The 18,232-nt window shown below is 31.2% G+C and overlaps 1 protein-coding gene across 3 annotated transcripts; it reads right to left on the bottom strand.

Moving 5' to 3' along the window:
- Nucleotides 1–1,411: 1,411 nt before the first annotated feature.
- On the bottom strand, nt 1,412–14,306 carry LOC110996323 (protein Teyrha-meyrha). 3 transcript variants are annotated; one of them, XM_022263934.2, is made up of 8 exons: nt 14,220–14,306; nt 13,660–13,718; nt 5,203–5,397; nt 4,860–5,025; nt 4,213–4,391; nt 3,603–3,816; nt 2,965–3,067; nt 1,412–2,745 (listed from the first exon to the last, which is right to left on the bottom strand). In XM_022263934.2, the coding sequence occupies exons 2-8, from the start codon at nt 13,660–13,662 to the stop codon at nt 2,541–2,543; spliced, it is 1,065 nt and encodes a 354-aa protein (XP_022119626.2). In that variant the 5' UTR covers nt 13,663–13,718; nt 14,220–14,306; the 3' UTR covers nt 1,412–2,540. The 3 variants fall into 3 exon arrangements, with proteins under 3 accessions (XP_022119626.2, XP_022119627.2, XP_022119628.2); XM_022263936.2 differs by having other exon boundaries at nt 2,580–2,745; nt 2,970–3,067; XM_022263935.2 differs by lacking the exon at nt 13,660–13,718.
- Nucleotides 14,307–18,232: the final 3,926 nt, after the last annotated feature.

Raw genomic sequence — 18,232 nt, forward strand, 5'->3', positions numbered from 1 at the left:
AACATGAAATGAATTTAGTCACTCTTTTCCGGGTTGATCGTTTCCAAAAAAAACACAGGTAATCGTAAGTTATTAAGATAAGAACGCACGATTTCAGTGGGACACATACTAGGTTAACGAATGAATCAGTGGCGCTTCAACCTCTTTTTAGGTCTTGGCCTCAGATTTCTGAATCTGTTTCATGATCATATTTAAATCTAATAGGCAAGTAGGTGATCAGTCTCCAGTGCCTGACATACGTCGTTGACTTTTTGGGTCTTGGACATGTCGGTTACTAAGTTAACAGTGTCTGAAAAAATGTAATAGGAGGTAATTTTATGAATAAATACAGAATGCTACAAATCTCCATGGGATCCTACTTTTGGGGCTTTCTTGAAACGATCCAGTCGAGATGCATATCATGAGTTGGTGGATGAGTATCGATTCCCTTCCCCAAAAATTTAATCGCATTTTTTCGTACCGTGACCTATTGGAATCGCAACACGAAACGAATGAACGGTATTTTGTGGATTCTATGTATGTTCTGAAATTACTAAAAAGCTATGAAAATTGCTTCGACAGAGAATAAATGTAATATAGAAATTATTTAACAGTTTTAGGGTCTGTTTTACAATGTTCGTATAAGTTCCAAATAAGCTATTTATTACTTATTGGTAGGATTAACTCGTGTTTGTTGCGTTTCACGACTGGCAGATAGCGCTATTCGTCATGAAACTCGAAGTTTCTTATTCGGAACTTTTATTTTCCATATAATTTGTGTTGCATAGCTATTTGTTACTTTATCCATACATTGTGAAACAGACCCTTACAACTATAGCTTAACATTTGGTAAGTTGTATATATGGGTAAGTATTGTTTATAAACTTGTTTTTCAATAATACACACCTATATCGAAATTAATTCTCCTCTATGAAATCATATAACAAAGCCTTTAATTTTTATTAAATACTTATAATTTATGTACCTACTCAAACCATATCTTATTGTAATTGACGAATTATTTTACTTATTTAAGGACTTAATGAATTATCATAGAATCATCTGTCGAAGTAAGTTTGACACTAAATTTCAGAACCACCAATAAAATTATCATTCTTTTGTTTGGTCGATTCTAATACGTTTCAGTTTATAAGAGGTTTTAAAATATCAAAAGGTCAGAAAATATGCTATATAATTTAGCAACCTAGATCAGCACTTTAAATAAAATATTTTAACAATGCTCATGGAAGGCTCCTTATCAATTTCCTAATCATTGTAAAATTGATGAGACGAAAGAGGTTACTTACACTGATACAGTTTTTGTAAGGAGGTTACACTATTGTCTCATTAGTTCATCAATCGGCTATTGCGGGAGGCTGCAATAAACACTATTTGAAGCTTAGGTTACTTAACTAGGTATAAGTACGCATAGTTAAAATTTTAAAATTTATTAAACGATAAGTGACCTTAATATAGTAGATTAAACATCAACAAGAAAAGTTAATAGTTCCATACTTATCTCTGTTCCATAAAAACTAACTCGTCTACAATGCTTTAATCGACGAAAAATTCAGGGACTAGCAGTATGTCACAACGTTTTTGACATATACTATTAATACTGGATAACTTGAGATACAAAGGTTGACAATTTTACAGACGAAAACTATATTACTTGGTTTAGTTTTTATGAATGAGATTAATTGCTAATTAATAAATAGCATATAATACGAACAGATATTTTAACATACAAAGCATTACATATATATTTACAATATTTTTGCACTCAGATAAATTATTGTTTTTACGTAAATCGCGCTACTTACAAAGTTGGGTCGTGTATAATTGGAAGTGTAAATTTTTTATTATACAAAGAAACTATTTAATAATTTATCTGAGTGCTATATTTAAAGGAAGACAAATCATATTTTCTACACATTAGCCCATTAGAAACCTTAAATCTATAAACATGTAAGTGTTGATATAATTTATTAGATACACATATTTACTAAAGTAGTGTCTATTAGTAATTGAGTATATAATTCTAGTTAATTTTTACTAATTTGACGTAAAAACAACAGCAACAAAAACCGACATACGGTTCCAGTTTTTTCTGGTAAGTTTTATTAATACAGCAATAATGAGACTATAATACAAAGGGGATTAGTAATAGCGTTAATTAGAATCCTTTGGCTTTAACTACGATTAATAATTCACAGATTAAACAATAATAATTCGAAGCTAGCATGGGCATTTCTTTAAGCTATGAGTAAAAATAGTTAAATAATTTTACTCCATTGAGGCTAGATTTAATTGACCAGGATTAATTCTCGTGTACATACATAAGAATACGGTTTCTAATGTTTTCAATTTTTAACAATTCTAGCGAGTCGAGACTTGTGCTAAGTGTGATTTCTGGAAGCATACTTAATGTTGTTTTATGCTCAAATCTCAATTATAACCGCAGAATTAACGTAATAAGGTATTTGAGTGATGTCTACAATCGGCTACGGATTATCTACGAAGTGATCGATCGCATACACGAGAAAGAGCCAGTGAAGTGTTTAGTTGCGTGAATCGGTGGAAGAAGGCATCTCGCCTTCCAATTTGTGACGAGCATGCACGTACGCTTCGGTCAAAGTTGGCCAGTTCTCCGGCGGAGGTCCATTGGCCCACTCAGTAGTTGTCACTTCGGCCGGACGCTCGGCTGTTTCAATTTTTGTGCATTCAAGAGATAACGGTTTTGGAGTTTCCATTCGTGGTACAGAACTGCGGATACAGGGATTCATTAATAAAATATGAACGCGGCTATTATGTTTTTAGTTTTAATAAAATATATGTATATTTCTTTTAAGACGTCAAATATTTTCATTCATTGGTCATTATTATTTGAAAGCTAATGCTAATAATTTAACATTCACAATGAACAAATTTTTTAATTACACGTTTATCGTAATATATTCCATATTAAGTAATAATTAAAAATACCTCACTCGTTCAGGCGACTGCATCGCATCGTTAGTACTCGATATTTCTAAATCCTCTGAATAGTTCAAATGTAGTTTTTCGTTATCGCCATGCTGTTCTTTATCTGAAAATTTTTTATATCTTATTAATGGAAGTACAGGTGATATATTTGTATCGTACAAATATTATATGTTAAAGGCCAATACTCGGAATCTATACTAATATTATAAAGATAAAAGATTTGTATGTAGCTATCTTTGTAACGAACGGGCTCAAAAAGTACTGGACCAATTTTAAAACATTGTTTTACCATTTGAATGCCAAATGATCACTGATTAAAGAAAAAAATATGGATCACTACTAACACTACAATAATGTTAACCAAGGTGTAAAAAATCATAGAAAAAAAATGTTCCACAATATTAAAGAATATCTACAAATAATGATTTAAAAAAAATATCCACCCTTGCGAAACCGGGACGGGCTAGTTAGAAATAACCTATTATTGTATTGTTTTTTTTTGTAACAGCGTAAATTTAGCCATCCTTGATAACCGGGCTCGACTGTACAGCACATAATAACCTTCGAACCAGTATTCCTCAAACATAAGTGTTCTTCAAGCAAGAAACTATAACTATATAATGTTGAAAAAGTGTAACCGTCAATATTGATCGCCGCTTCTGGCCATCCCAAGGAGTCACCCTCAACGTCAACAGGTTCGTCTTCAGCATCATAGGACCTTGTTTCACGCGGTCTCTCCTCTCGCCGCTCATCTTCTAAATCGTAGCCCAACATACTTTCCACTGTGTGATGACGCTTGCGGGTACGCAGTTTAAGACGCCGCTGGCGGTTTGCACGGATTCGTTGATACGTCTGTTAAGTAAATATAATGAATAATTTAACCATATAAAAAAGTTTATTTATATTGTATTTATTTATTTATTTATTCACACTTCGTTGCTAGAAAGAAACACAAATAACACAATATATATAAATTACAAGGGATGCAACGGGCGCCCTTATCGCTAACAAGCGATCTCTTCCAGGCAACCCTAGTAAGAAAAGAAAACAATAAATAAAAAATGATGAGTGCAAGAAGTGGCTCATTATATTATATTTGTAGAGAGTTTACTGCCAAGATATAAATAACGAGGAAACAAAATATTAAAATTGGTAGAAACTTATCGAAAACAATTTAATTATTTCTATCTTTTTGCTTACTAGTACTTACTTACTTATATACTAAAGCTTTTTATAATTTCTTTTTACCTCCCAACGAGCATCTTCATCTTGATGATGAAGCGAGTGAGTAGGAGGTGCGGCCACATCCCTAGGTAAGGCTGTCAGGCTATAAAGATGCTGAAGCTCTTGTAAAAAGTGGGCTTGAGCAACTCCAGGACCAAGCCTGGTGCCGCAAACTCCACAAGATGACTTTCGTTCCCCGTCCGCTGTTCGGAATTACTTTTTTACTAAACTTGGATTTTTTTTGTACGCATTGAATGATATGAAGTTCTTAATTGCTCCACAGTTATCAATATCATGTCAGTTAAAAATAACGTCATAAAATTTGAAAATTTGATATTGTTATTCTAGAGTTTCTTAATCCGTAGTAGTAAGGGAACATACCATGAATTGAATTTATACAGTTCAATTTGCGGTAAAAAAATAAATTCCTTGCTGATACATACATCTTGCAAAACAAAACTTAGCGATTAAAAAGTGTGGTAAAGATATATAAATTTAAAACAACAATTTTTTTACGTCCACAAATGTATACTATGTTACAGATACGTATATGATATACCTAAACATATTTTGAATTTCTGAAATATTATAATAAAATACGAAAGTCTCCTAACACGGCAAAGTCTTTTTTCAAACTACATAAGGGACTTATCATCGTTTCAGCGACTTACGTGAAAATAGGTCATGGGAGTCAGAGCAGGGAGTAGCAGGTGTCGTCTCATCATCCTTGCAGGGTCTTGGAGATGCTGAGGCTGCAGATCCAGGTGAACTGGTGTCGTCTCGTACAGTATAGCTGTGCCGATATAACGGCGGAGTGTTGGTGTCATCACGAACATTCTATGGGTTTAAAAAGGTTTTACATTTTTGTTTTGTATAAATTACGTAATGGCCTCCAATAAAAAATTAAATGTGTAGGATAAAGCTTTACATATTTTTCAGCGTAATTCCGTTTCGTAAGTTGAACGTGTTATTAAGCACTTTTATTTCAACAGAGGTTATAAGTTGCATGTATACCCTGAGGGCCTGTCCAACGCTTTGTCCAAGCGCGTACTGTTCTCCCAGGTGTCTGGCGAATGCTTTACCAGGGTAGAGGGGATGAAAAGCACCACCGATGGGCCGAAATGCACCACATCCAAAGCTTTGCAAGGCAGGATGCAGAAACTGCGGCGCCATGTGATGTAGGAAACCCTCCATCGCGTATTGAATACTCTAAAATAGCAGTAAATGTTAGTCATTGTTCAACCAAATAAATTGTCGCACAGCGAAAAATTTAGTATGAGACGTCAGAAAGATTTTGTTATTGAAATGTTTTAGATAGCCGTCGTTTGTTATTACCTACATCAAATTAATTTCTTGGGGAAAGATATCCCGTATGATAGGCTCAAAACAGCCAAAAGCCGTAACTATTTACCTAATAAAGTAGGTCTCAAATCTCAATTTGCAAATAAATAATCGTGTCACAAAAAAAACAAGTTCTAACGATCGAGACGACAGTATGTAAAATCTTTTGAATATTATATGGTGTATAATATTCAGTAGTTTCTCCACGCCCACGAAGAATGGGCGAAAACCATGTACCTATACATCAAGTAATGAATGTATTTTTTTTACTAAATAACTATAATTCATTACGGTCAGTACATACGAATAATTTTTTAATTCCGATTTAAGCATACTAGCATTTTCTCCGAATACCATCGTTAAATACGTTTGAAAGAAAACAAACAAATCAACGTAAGTATCGGTAAAATAATGAAACCGCACCAGAATAAAAATGTTTATTTTGAAAATAAACGGACCTAAATGATGTGTTGCTGTTGGTAAACGTTATTTGGGAAAAAGTTGTTGGCATTATTAATACATAACTTATTAATCATCTATCCTCAAAAGACAAGACGTTGTGTTAATTAATCAGTAATGTGTTTTAATTAATTTATTAACATTTGCACCAACAAGGCCACAAAAAATAAACATCACAAGGCGTGAACAAACGTAATACTTATAAATTTAGATACATGAAAAAAATACAAAAAGAGATTAAAAATTAGAAATACTAAAAGAACCTAAGAGTCAATTACTAACAGGTGCCCTATATATATAGAACTATAATTACACGGGCGGACTATCCAGATATCCAGTTAGTTTACGCCCTGCAGCTGATTTCACATTCTAATTAAACTAATTATGTATTTCATCTCGCTGCATAATAACCAAAAACCGATAGTTAATCAAAATAAGACAATCATGCTATATCGGCGAAAATGTAAAAAATCCACTTTAAAGATGTCCTAGATGTATTTTGATAGGCGCTTTATCGAATCTGTACAGAGACGGGAAGGGTCAGTAGGTAATTCCTCTTGTCGCTACGGGTTTGTGCCAGCAATTAGTTCGGACATTGGTATAATACTGTCAGTAGCGTTTCTGTAATCAATCGCTAAGTAAACGGTCTCCTTTGAGCTTACGTTTGCTTGTGTAAACAAACACAACGCAAAGGGTGAATCCAACCGTCACTAAGACACAGGGTAAATCATATTATCGCTCTTGTAATATGACACCTGGGCCCCAGGTACCATGAACTTTCTAAAAATATCCAGTTAAGATGCTGATGAGTTTAGGTTCCTGAATTTAATCGCATTTTCATCGTTCTGTGACCTCCTATAAACTAGATTGGAAGTCCGAAAGAAAGAACGATCATTTTGTTTGTGGTTTCTATGTAAGTTTAATTAATTAAAAATCTATCTTGCTTCGACAGATTTTTCTATGAAAATAAATAAAACATAAAACTGATTTAATTACTTCAAAAATCACAATAGTAGTAAAGCTATTGTTTCTTAATATACATATTTTTAATATAAAAGTATTCATTTAATATAATATAACAAAGTTTTCCGGTGCTATGTTGACTTATTATTTTTAAACGTCCCTTAAATTTTGATAGAGCCTATAAATATTTTGGTGTATTAAAAATATAGTTTTACAAATTGTTTAACTTATAAATATGATGGGGTAAGTACGATCAGAAATTTGTTTTCTAAAAATAAATATACCTATATCAAAGCGAATTTTTGATATAAAACTCTTTGTAAAAAACAAATTTACTTAAGTCTCGAAAATGATTAAAAATAAATTCTTTAATTTGTACTAGTTTTGTGTATACGTTACTGTTATATAATCTAAATAACATTTTAGCAAAGAAGAACCCTAATGTAATATATGAATATATGTTTCTATTCAATTGAACAGTGGGCCAAGACATCTTTTTTATCTTGATGGCGTCATCCTGACTAAAAATACTATTATTAGAATATTTTCAAATGGTTATTAAATACGTAGTATAAATATAACATACCTGACTATACCATGAAAATATATCACTAACACACTTGTGATAAATTTAATTTAAAAAATAGTAGTAATATATCATTTATATTTATTGAAGAAAACGAACCAGGTGGAGGCTATTTTTGCTGTTTTTACATAAAACACAGATGTAGGTTTAGGTTTGGAATTAATGATGCTATTTTTCAATACACGAAGTAATCGTTGAATAAGTCGTAAGAGGCTTTGCTAAAATACTTTGGTCGAAATCAACGTGGCTGGGACCTGGCTTAAAATAAAGTATGATATTTATTTATTTATTTATAACACTTCGTTACATTACTATATGAAAATTGAACATAGTTAAATGAAAAAGAAAGCAACTGGCGGCCTTATCGCTATATAGATATATTGGCATAATATTTTTGTTTATTTTTGATTCACTTATTGAAGTGAAACTTCTTTAGAATCGTTGTGATTTCAAACCGGATGCAACGGAAAAGCGACAGTAAAAAGAGACAGAAACATTAATTCATATGATTTAACGTGGGAGAAAATGAGATAGATAAACTTCTTTAGAATCGTCGTGATTTCAAACCGGATGCAGCGGTAAAGAGAGACAGAAACATAAATTCATAAGATTTAACGTGGGAGAAAATGAGATAGGAGGCATTATACAGCCTCTCTTTACTTTACAGCTTTTTTATTTTATTTGATCGAATTTCAAACTTTCGTTGTTTTAGTTTTTGCCAAACTAAAGATTTATATTAAACTTATAAATTAAAATGTATCATTAAAATATACTGTTTTTATAGAACACACACATTTAGTTAGTGGAAAATGATTAATTTATATTTGATTAATTATAAAAACTTTGCTTTTAAAGGTTTCACTTTTACCATGTGTGAATTGCACATATGTTTTTTTTTGTCATACTTTCAAAGCGAAATAGTCAAATTTTACTTAAGTCACGCGGTACGACTATCCATATAAATTGGATGAACGAAATCTGATAACGACTACACGAGAAAACATAAACGGGCTGATTATTTTGACGTCATGGTATGAATAAGCGATGCATATCAGTTGTAGGTTGTCAATAGGCTCGCAATAACAGCTGATGGCTCCCGCAATAGGCGCCCTGTAAGCGAATAAGATATCCTTTGTAGTCACTAGTAAAAGCATATACGGTTGCCTAGTGCAAATTAATTCGTTGCTATATCTAATAAATTATTTGTGAGTAAATGTGTGAGTTTGGGATTTCGTTCGATATTCGACAATTTAAAAATGAATTGTAGATTCGTATTAAAAAAATGAATAGCTTTTTTACATATTCTATTTTTGTAAATATCTGCAATTCTTGTATATATATATGTAATTGGAATCTCGGAATCGGCTCCAACGATTTTCATGAAATTTAGTATACGGAGGGTTTCGGGGGCGATAAATCGATTTAGCTAGGAATCAGTTCTAGAAAATGTTCATTTTATTTGTGTTTTATCAACTTAAACATAGAATTGCTCGTTTAAAGATGTCAGTCAAATAAAAACTTAAATATATTGTATTCATATATAATTATCTTCATTCGATAATTATATTCATATTTCATAATTTTATTAGTATGTAATTCGTACTTAAATAAAATTTCCAAGAAACACGATTTATACAAAAAAATGCCGAGCTAAGCTCGGTCATCCAGGTACTGTAAGATAACGCTGCTAACGAGGTCTACTAGCAGTATAAGATCTATATATACAAAGATATAACGAAAAGGTATGTTGTTTGTCTAACAAAAGCATTTAGAATTAGAGCAGCAGTTGGCTTTCATTACACCCCATTATAACTACCGTAGTTACGTACAAAACCAAACAACCGGGAAAAGAATGGGCGAACCAATAAATACGGTGTAACGTAAACTTTATGATATGATACATTTGGTGCTCTCGCGTATAATACAATTTCCGTTAGTCTATTTATGAATTCTAGTTATTATTAGTATTTCGTGGTTTACTATTTATTTCCATTTAATATATCAATGTTACACGTTTCGATTTTGACATACACATACACAAATAAGATGGATATGTATATATATTATATTTATTATAATAAATATTTATTTATAATTTAGTGATAATTTTCTATAGAGAAAACCCTCTATGCTTTACAATGCAATACAATTATTGATCATTACTCATTACTGGCCACAGTTTAGTCGTATGTATGTGTCGTAGTTTTGGTTGATTTGCTTTTTTAATTATTTTTATGTAATATTTTTAAATTATGTTTAGTAGTCAAATGCTTACTAAAGTGTTAATTTATAGGTATAATATACGTATAATAAAATAATATAGAATCATAGTTATAGATTACGGTGGTAATCGCCTTTAAGTGGGCAATAAAAGAGATCTAGCAGCGTTCCTACACATTGGTGCTGATTTACGCCTGATAGGAATTCGCCCCTTTTTCAATAAGTTTCAAGATAAGAATCATTGCTGCAGCCGCGTGACGGAGGCCGTGGTATGCAATTAAATCGTTATTTAAAAACCAATTCGAGGCTAATATTCAAATTTTATGAGATAGAGCTAATAATGTGCATCTGTATGATGGTAGCTTAATATGTTGATGGTGAAACTTTATGGTTTGAATGCGAACAATTTATATCTGATTTTTTTATATAATATATGTATGTAGTATATAAACATAAATCAGGACACAACATGCAAAACCAGTGGATTTTAGGATTTCCGTTTGCGGTTGATTAATAAAGTAGTCTCAATATTACAAGTATGTATGGAATGTTTGAATGTGAATTATGATTGATTCGCATATTTTGATTAAATTTTACGTTGTTAACATTAATTACGCTAGTTTATACTTTAATTATTCGAAACTAAAACGTTTAAAACATCTATTACAAAACGCTATTTTCGCTCGGTATCATTTTATAACTTGACACCCGCTATTAACACGCGTTGTTTGATATCCATTATTTTGATAATAAAAAGCGCTTTCAAAATTATAGATTTGTGGACAACGTATTTTTGGCTAAGGTGCGAGGTTTATATTTTAGAGTTTGACAATAAATTCTGTCAAGTTTTAATGGTTTAATTTTGTACAATGACAAAAGTTACTTTATTTGATTTTTTTTAATTTCAAGACTACTTCTTGTAAAAAAAGATATTTTTAATCATTATCAACCTGTATATATTGTGCGTGTGTGTGTATATAAAAACTTCTGTGTGATACATGTCGAGATGATACTAAGAAACTTGGCGATTAAAAAGCGAGTTTATTGCCAGATTTTCTCTTCTGTACTATGCCCTAGATTTAAATCTAGTAATTTAGTTCTTATGAACTGGCAGTAAATGTAAAATTAGAAGCATTTAATATAGGTATATTTCTTTTTTGTGTTCATAAGTGTACATTGTGATACCTATATAAATAAATGATGTTTGACTTTGACTTTATAATTAAATAATTGTATAAAAGTTTATCTTATAAATTTAAAGGGTGTTAAAGACAATAAGTAAATTAAACAATTTTATGCATAAATTCGATTTTTTATATTGTGTAACTTTAAGTTTACTACAAAGTTAGTAAAGATATCTGCCAGATATTTGCTTTTACTTTGGACGATTTTGAATAACCTAAATGTGCTCTATAATTATTTGATGAAGATGATGGAAGATGTGTCGATTGTGACAAACAAACTTTGAACGTCTGATATAGGGTTGAACCGTTAGATACTTGCAGACCTAGAGCGTTATTCAGTAAATTAACTCCTAATATAATTATTTTTATTCCACTCCTAAACGTCTCCATGCAGTAGAAGACAGAGGCGGATTTGCAGACCTAGACGCTCTAGGCCCTAGCCCATGTGCCGCCACTTTCTCAACACCTATAGAAGAGATACTATGATACACTATGATATATATGTCTTTAGGAACGGTGTACTAGGTCTTCATTAAACTGCGTATGGGTTGTCAAGTGTCTAGGAAACAGTTTGTTGCAAGAAGTCAAACACGTTTTGCCGCCCTTCGCGTCTTGCCGCCCTAGGCCCGGGCCTACTTGGCCTTAGGGAAAATCCGCCTATGATAAGAAGATATAAAGATACATTAGCGTCACCTAATCAAGTTGTTATTCGAATTCATGAATTAACTACTTTTACAAGTGTCTATCAGGAAGCTAATACCTCTCAAAATGCATTGAGTATTTTGAACGCACTAACCGAACGGTCGTATAAAACAAAATTATAAATACGCTCAGAAATTGGCGAATATATATTTTTTCTCACTTGTGTGAGATAGTGCAAAGTAAGTGGAGATCCCTATGAATGATATGTTTGATTTCAAATTTATCTGAAAAAATTAACAATGGAATAGTACAACAAAATCAAGTCAGATAAAAATTGATCCGAATGAGCCGTATTCAAAACGAATATGATTTAAGTGAAAGTAAATGAAAATTGTTTTTTTTTCGTAGAGAAAAATACTAGAAACAAGCTAAATAATATAGTTCTTGAAAATGCTTACACCACCCTGCCGATAACTTAAGCTAAATATAAAGATTTAATTTCTCTTGGCGAACACAATTTGATTGTATTTTTTAAATTTTAATATACCACGATTTTTTGTAAAGAATAAGACATACAACTAAGTAAGTAATAACACGTTGATAATGAAGACTGAAGAAATTACAATTTTTGTACATATAAACTCAGAGTAGATAGAGTAGATGCTTATCGCATCTAGAGAGCGAGAGAGAACAAAGTTAATTAGAATGAAATTAAATTAAAAAGAAAATGCGTTAAACCTTAGCTTATTGTGATATTCTAGTATAGATAAGGGTGATTACAAAACATAGATTTAAGTTTTTTTCGTCATGTTACTATCACACATTGTTTAAAACGTGATTAGATCGTGGTAAGGCAGAAATACTGATTAATTTCGGATGTTATTTTAATAAAACAATACGATTTAATTAATGTTTCCGTACGAATTCGAAACTTATGTGCAATTATGTATTTTTTTTAATTAGTACTTCCATAGAACTGTGATTGTATATGTTAATATTGAATGGTCTACCTACTCTCTAGTTAATTATATCACTCGTATCTTAGTCAAAAAGAAATATATTGTAACAACCAATTACTTTTCGCAATAAACCTTTACGCAATTATAGTTCGATTAGTACTAAGGCGATGTATACTCAAATTACACAGTATTCATACAACTACAATATTGGGATGTTCATTGTAGATATCACCTCGTTTGTGTCAGTTGAAAATATATTTCGTAAAGAAATGATATTATCACATTTAATAAGTAAAATTTAATGAAAATCAAAAATTAAAAATTTGGCGGGTGACTCAATTTGTTCAGTATTTCGTAGTAAGTAGACAGACACACAACTCGTCATTATTTACTTACAAATTCCTTTAATTAATTATTTTAAAATTAAGCAATAAAGCGATCCCCTGGAAAATAAAAACATAGTAGATAGCCGTTTCTTGCAAACGTTGATATTTAAATCTTAAGAAATTTGTATTATCAGAAAAAAAATGGAGTTAATTTTTATTAACGTTTTTTAGTATAAGTCAAATGTAAAAATTTTCAGATAAAATATTTTCTAACATATTGAATTATAAAAAAAATTGCTTATTTTTGAATCCTCATCTTCACCCCTAGAGGGACCCCTATTAATCGATTTTTCTTTATAAGTTATGGTAATTTTAAAGCTTTTTCAAATGAAGAAGATAAGAAGAGGAACATACAATTTCTTAAAGCTTTATTGCTAATTAGTTATTTCTTTAAGCTGCCTCCTATACAAATCTCCATTTCCATAGGCTTAAGTCATGTAATGATGACTGCCGATTTAAAAAAAATACAAATAATTTTACGTGTTTTCTTAAGTTTCGTTAACTTTTAAAAAACACTTTTTTATTAAAAATTTTAATTTTTTCAAATCCAATTCGAACCCGTAGCTCATTCAACATTATAGTAAGGATTTTATTCCTAATAATACTAACGATGTAAGCTTTAACTATTAAAAATAATACTTATGTAAGACATATTTATTAATATTGTTGTAATTTATCATTATTAAATGATAGACAATTCGCAATGCTTAGTAAATTAAGTAATTTTTTACCATTTATTAATAAAGTTATCACGTGAAAGGATATTACTGCTTGATATCATGATGAGTGTCTGAAAAGAAGTTAGTTTATAAATATTTGATCGCCGCATGTGTTTAATTAAATCATATCAAGTGTATATAGCAATTTGTTAAAACATCGGAATATTTTAGATTTAACTGTTCATATTTTTTTGTTCTAAAAATTATCAGTAAATGTATTAATTTAATTAAAATAAACCTTAAGAAGTTAATAAATATTATATAATAAAAGGTTTTTCATTCGTTTAATAATAATGTAGAGAAATTAAATTAATTATGAATCTAATAACTTTAATTATATATGTTTATTTGGTTGGATTTTATTTAGGCAGTAAATACAGAATTTTAATGACAGAATTTTCAGAAAAAGAAAATGTTCTTTATAAAGAAAAAGAAATATATTTTATGACTTTAAATATATTTTCGATGATATACCGCCCTGACACTACTGAAAAATTATAAACTAAAATCTACTTTGGTATTAATCCTAAATTTTGGAATTTATTACACTCTCTATACAAATGATGACTTACCTCGATTAAATAGTTTACGTGCTTGTCGATTGTAGGAAAGGCACAAATACGTCAACACTTAACGATGGCCCGCGTAAAACTGACGTCGCGGCGAGCGCAACTGGGCGGGATTACACCTGACACGCCCCAAACCGCCATCGCGGAAAAATCACATTTGCTATATCTCTATAACTTTAAAAAGAACGATAAAATATAATATTAGACTGTGACGTGATGATACTTTTTTACTAACATGAAATATCCAGTTTCTCTTCGCATATAATTTAAAATTTATAGGAAATCTGAAGAGTGAACGTATGGCTGCATCGGTAAGTTTGTAGAAACCTTTTTTTGAAATTCTTATTTTAAATAAACATAAACACTATTCACATAATATTTTATAATTTATCAGGAAGACAAGTATTTTCATTTTGTGAAAGGCATTTAAAATGTGTTTCTTTTATTATCAACGTAACAGAAAAGGAACACACAGAATTGTGTTTGTTATGAATGACAATCAACGTATAAAACTTAGCTACGTTAGCTTCATTTTCAATAACAAGAGTTTTCGATTTGCCGCCAATTCCAAAAAAAACAAATGACAAATAAATGCTAAAATATACTACATAAGGTTACTAAAGAGTTCTAAAATTAAACATTAAAAAAAATTTCATTTGAAATCTTTCTAACTGGCCAGATTTTCAGTGTTAAGTACGGGGAAAGAGCCACTTTTAATATCGCTAACATCGGGCAATTTCTTTCATGATTTTACCGTACATTATCGTAATGTATTACTTCAACGTATCTATAATCTATAGGAATAGATGTTAGAAGAAAAACGAATAGATACAGAAATCTGACGCCCAGATGTAAAAAGTTGGATTTGTAAGCTGTTCGACAAAAGCGATGAAGGTTACCGTTGGATTCCTGTGAACTGACTTCTAGGCGCCTGTTATCGAATCACTGTAGTTATTGGGATGCCGATAAGAGATTGATCGACTGTCACGGTATGATCTCAGATTAATTTCAATCTGAGCTTGTATATTTATTATTGGGTTCCGGCGTAAGGCAACAGTGCGGAACAAAAACTCTTATTCTTTCAAATTTATCGATGTTTATAGATTTATTTAGTTTCATTTTTATCGAGATAATCTACCATTACAGATTACTATAATACGGCAACACATTCTGTTGTATGTGATGTGATATTAATGTATAATAATGGTAGGGACAAACCATATGGAAAAAAACAACACAAAATTAAATAGATTAAAATATTTACAAAAAGACCAACCATTTCTCACAGTATATGCAATAGCAAAAGACAGACCTTGTCTTAATTCAATCACAACAGACAGTTAAAAAAGTCTGTTGATCATACAGTTTATTAATTATTTCAATAAATTGTGTCATGTGTGCCCTTATCGAGATGTTAGTTAAGTATTGAGTGATACCGCCGCTCTCTCAATACTAGCCACTCTCATAATAGCATCTCTCTCAATGAAAGAGGGCTCGCGAGTGCGTTGCCGGGCTTTTAGGCACTGGTACGCTCTTTTCTTGAAGGACTAGGACTCTTAATTATTGACTTGATTGATTGGGTAACGCTATTGGAAGTAATAGTTGAGGCTTCTTGATATTCTTTTCTTAATATATAGACGTCGTCGTTTTGGGTCTAAATCATTCCGGTTTCCTCCAGATGCTTTTCTTCACTGCATGACCGTTGGTTATATCCGTATGAAAAAAATTCCCTTTGGTGCACTTCCGTGAACCGAACGTACGTACTCAGAGTTGGGAGTCGTACCTCGCTACTAGGCAAAATCTGCTCATATAAAAATATTATATAAATATCACGGCTTCAATTAATCAATTTATTAAATCACAATAAGTCATTAATTTACTTGCTCACAAAGAGTTACATCGTCATTTTCTTTATTAAAGCTTCTGGATAGGCTGACAATAAAAATGAGAAATTATTTTTAATAATATTATGGCGGGGTGCCCCGTGATTTCGGCAATATTTCGGTGACTCGCTCACCCTTATTACTTCAAATTCCTTGACCGGGGTAGTCGATAGTAATAAGCCCACTTGCTTTATGACCTTTAGGTTTATGTGAGAATTAAGTGCGATCTTATGTTATGTCAAAAGAGTAAAATTCATAGGTTTAAGTGTTAAATCATATAGGTAATTCGTTTTTAAGATTCAGCATTTTTTATAGAACAGGGGGCGAACGGGCAGATACCGCCGCCCATGGACACTCTCAACGCCAGAGGGCTCGCGAGTGCGTTGCCGGCCTTTTAAGAATTAATTACTAGCTACTAATGAACGAAAGCGTACTTTAGATTAAAGAGTCCGATCTAATTTGTATGAATGGGGGAAAGACTTTCAATATCACTGATATTATAAATTAATGGTTATGTTAAACTTACTTCGTTAACTTTGTTAAAAAAATCCTTTACTGCAATTTTAGGCGTATGCACAGCTGGTAGTATATCTACATGTCGAAGCTAATTAGTTCCCTCGGCTTGTAGGAAAAGCTTCATACCCAGTTTAAGTGATAAATATAAATGAATTGAATTTACTTACTAAAGACAATTATTTAAATAAATAGTATTTTTATTCGAACATTTAGTTTGAGAATTATTGAATATTTAAAAAGCCTTTCAGAAGCATAAAAAATCCTGGTATGCCTTTAACATTTATTTGTCAAGAAATTACATATGTCAACGTTAGGTTGTTTTTATGTAATAAAGTCAAATTTCCAAAATTTCATATCAAACCACTGACATTATTGATCTTAGCAGTTTTTAGAGCGTTCAATTTCGTTTAAATTATTTATTTTTATAAATATTTTAAATTATTATTAGCATTAAAATATTAAATTCTGGATTTCAATTAATTTTAACCAGTTAAGCATTACATACCTCAATTATCTTAAAATAATAGTTTTTAAATTTGTACCTAGATAACAATCATGTTTGAAAACGAATTTGAATAAAGACTTTATGAATAACATTTCTTAACGCTTAAGTTAACTTGAAATTTAATTGCACATTCCTTTAAGTTAATAATGCGTAATGGATACTAAATCACCTTAAGTTAATTGTGCTTAAAGGGAAATAGCAATATTAATCCCCGACAATACGATTTAACTAACTAATCATCTACGAGAATTAGCAGAAGAGGCTGATATTAGATTACCGATTTACAATTACAGCCCAGTCCTTGTCAGATGTATGTAACCACATGATAGTATTGACCATTGTGGATACCCTAATTGAGAGTGAATGTTACGTACTTATGTAATCAAATTATTGCGGTTGCTAATTTAACCACTTATGTTCGATGTGGTATCTCGTAATTCAGGACATTTAGGGGGGAGCATAAAAAGGCACGTCGGTGACGAGGCTCGGTATGCGATGCGATTATGAAACGCCATTTGTCAAGTTTTTATTGGGCTCCCCAAAGCAAATCTATTGTTGTAGACATCCCGCGTAACCCTCGTCTGGCCCTCACTGACATCAACTCGTAATTTTTATAACTTGTTAAAATTTAAGGTGATTTTCATGAAATTAATTTGTTATTTCTTTTACGATTTTCTTCACTTTACTCCTTGATTATTTGGATATTTGATGGTAAAGTCATAACAAGGTTCAAAAAGGGACCAATTGTATATTCATTGAGCCTATTTGTATTTATTACAAGCGGTATTCAGCAATTTAAGATCAATTTGAAAAAGATAATTTACTTAGTTACACTTCTACTATACAGGAACGTAGTACAATTGAAATAATGATATAAAAAGAAGAGCAACTGACGGCCTTATTGCAAGGCAACTATTGTAGAGAAAATATTTTTAATGAAATAAGCAAAATATAAAAAATTACATGAGATAAACAATACGTAGACAAAGAGAATGGAAGAATACAGTGAAAGGGACAAAATAACAAAAAGGATCTATGAAAAGCGCACATGAATCTCGATAATTTCAGTTACATGAATTAACTAACATAAACTGTGTCAATCAATACAAAAT

The sequence above is a fragment of the Pieris rapae genome, chromosome Z (genome assembly GCF_905147795.1).
Source record: "Pieris rapae chromosome Z, ilPieRapa1.1, whole genome shotgun sequence".
NCBI lineage: Eukaryota > Metazoa > Arthropoda > Insecta > Lepidoptera > Pieridae > Pieris > Pieris rapae.

Coding starts and splice junctions, on each gene's coding strand:
- LOC110996323 (XM_022263934.2), bottom strand. Junction 5,026..5,202: donor GCGTTGGACAGGCCCTCAGG/GTATACATGCAA, acceptor TTAAACCCATAG/AATGTTCGTGATGACACCAA. Junction 3,068..3,602: donor AGCGGCGATCAATATTGACG/GTTACACTTTTT, acceptor AAAAATTTTCAG/ATAAAGAACAGCATGGCGAT.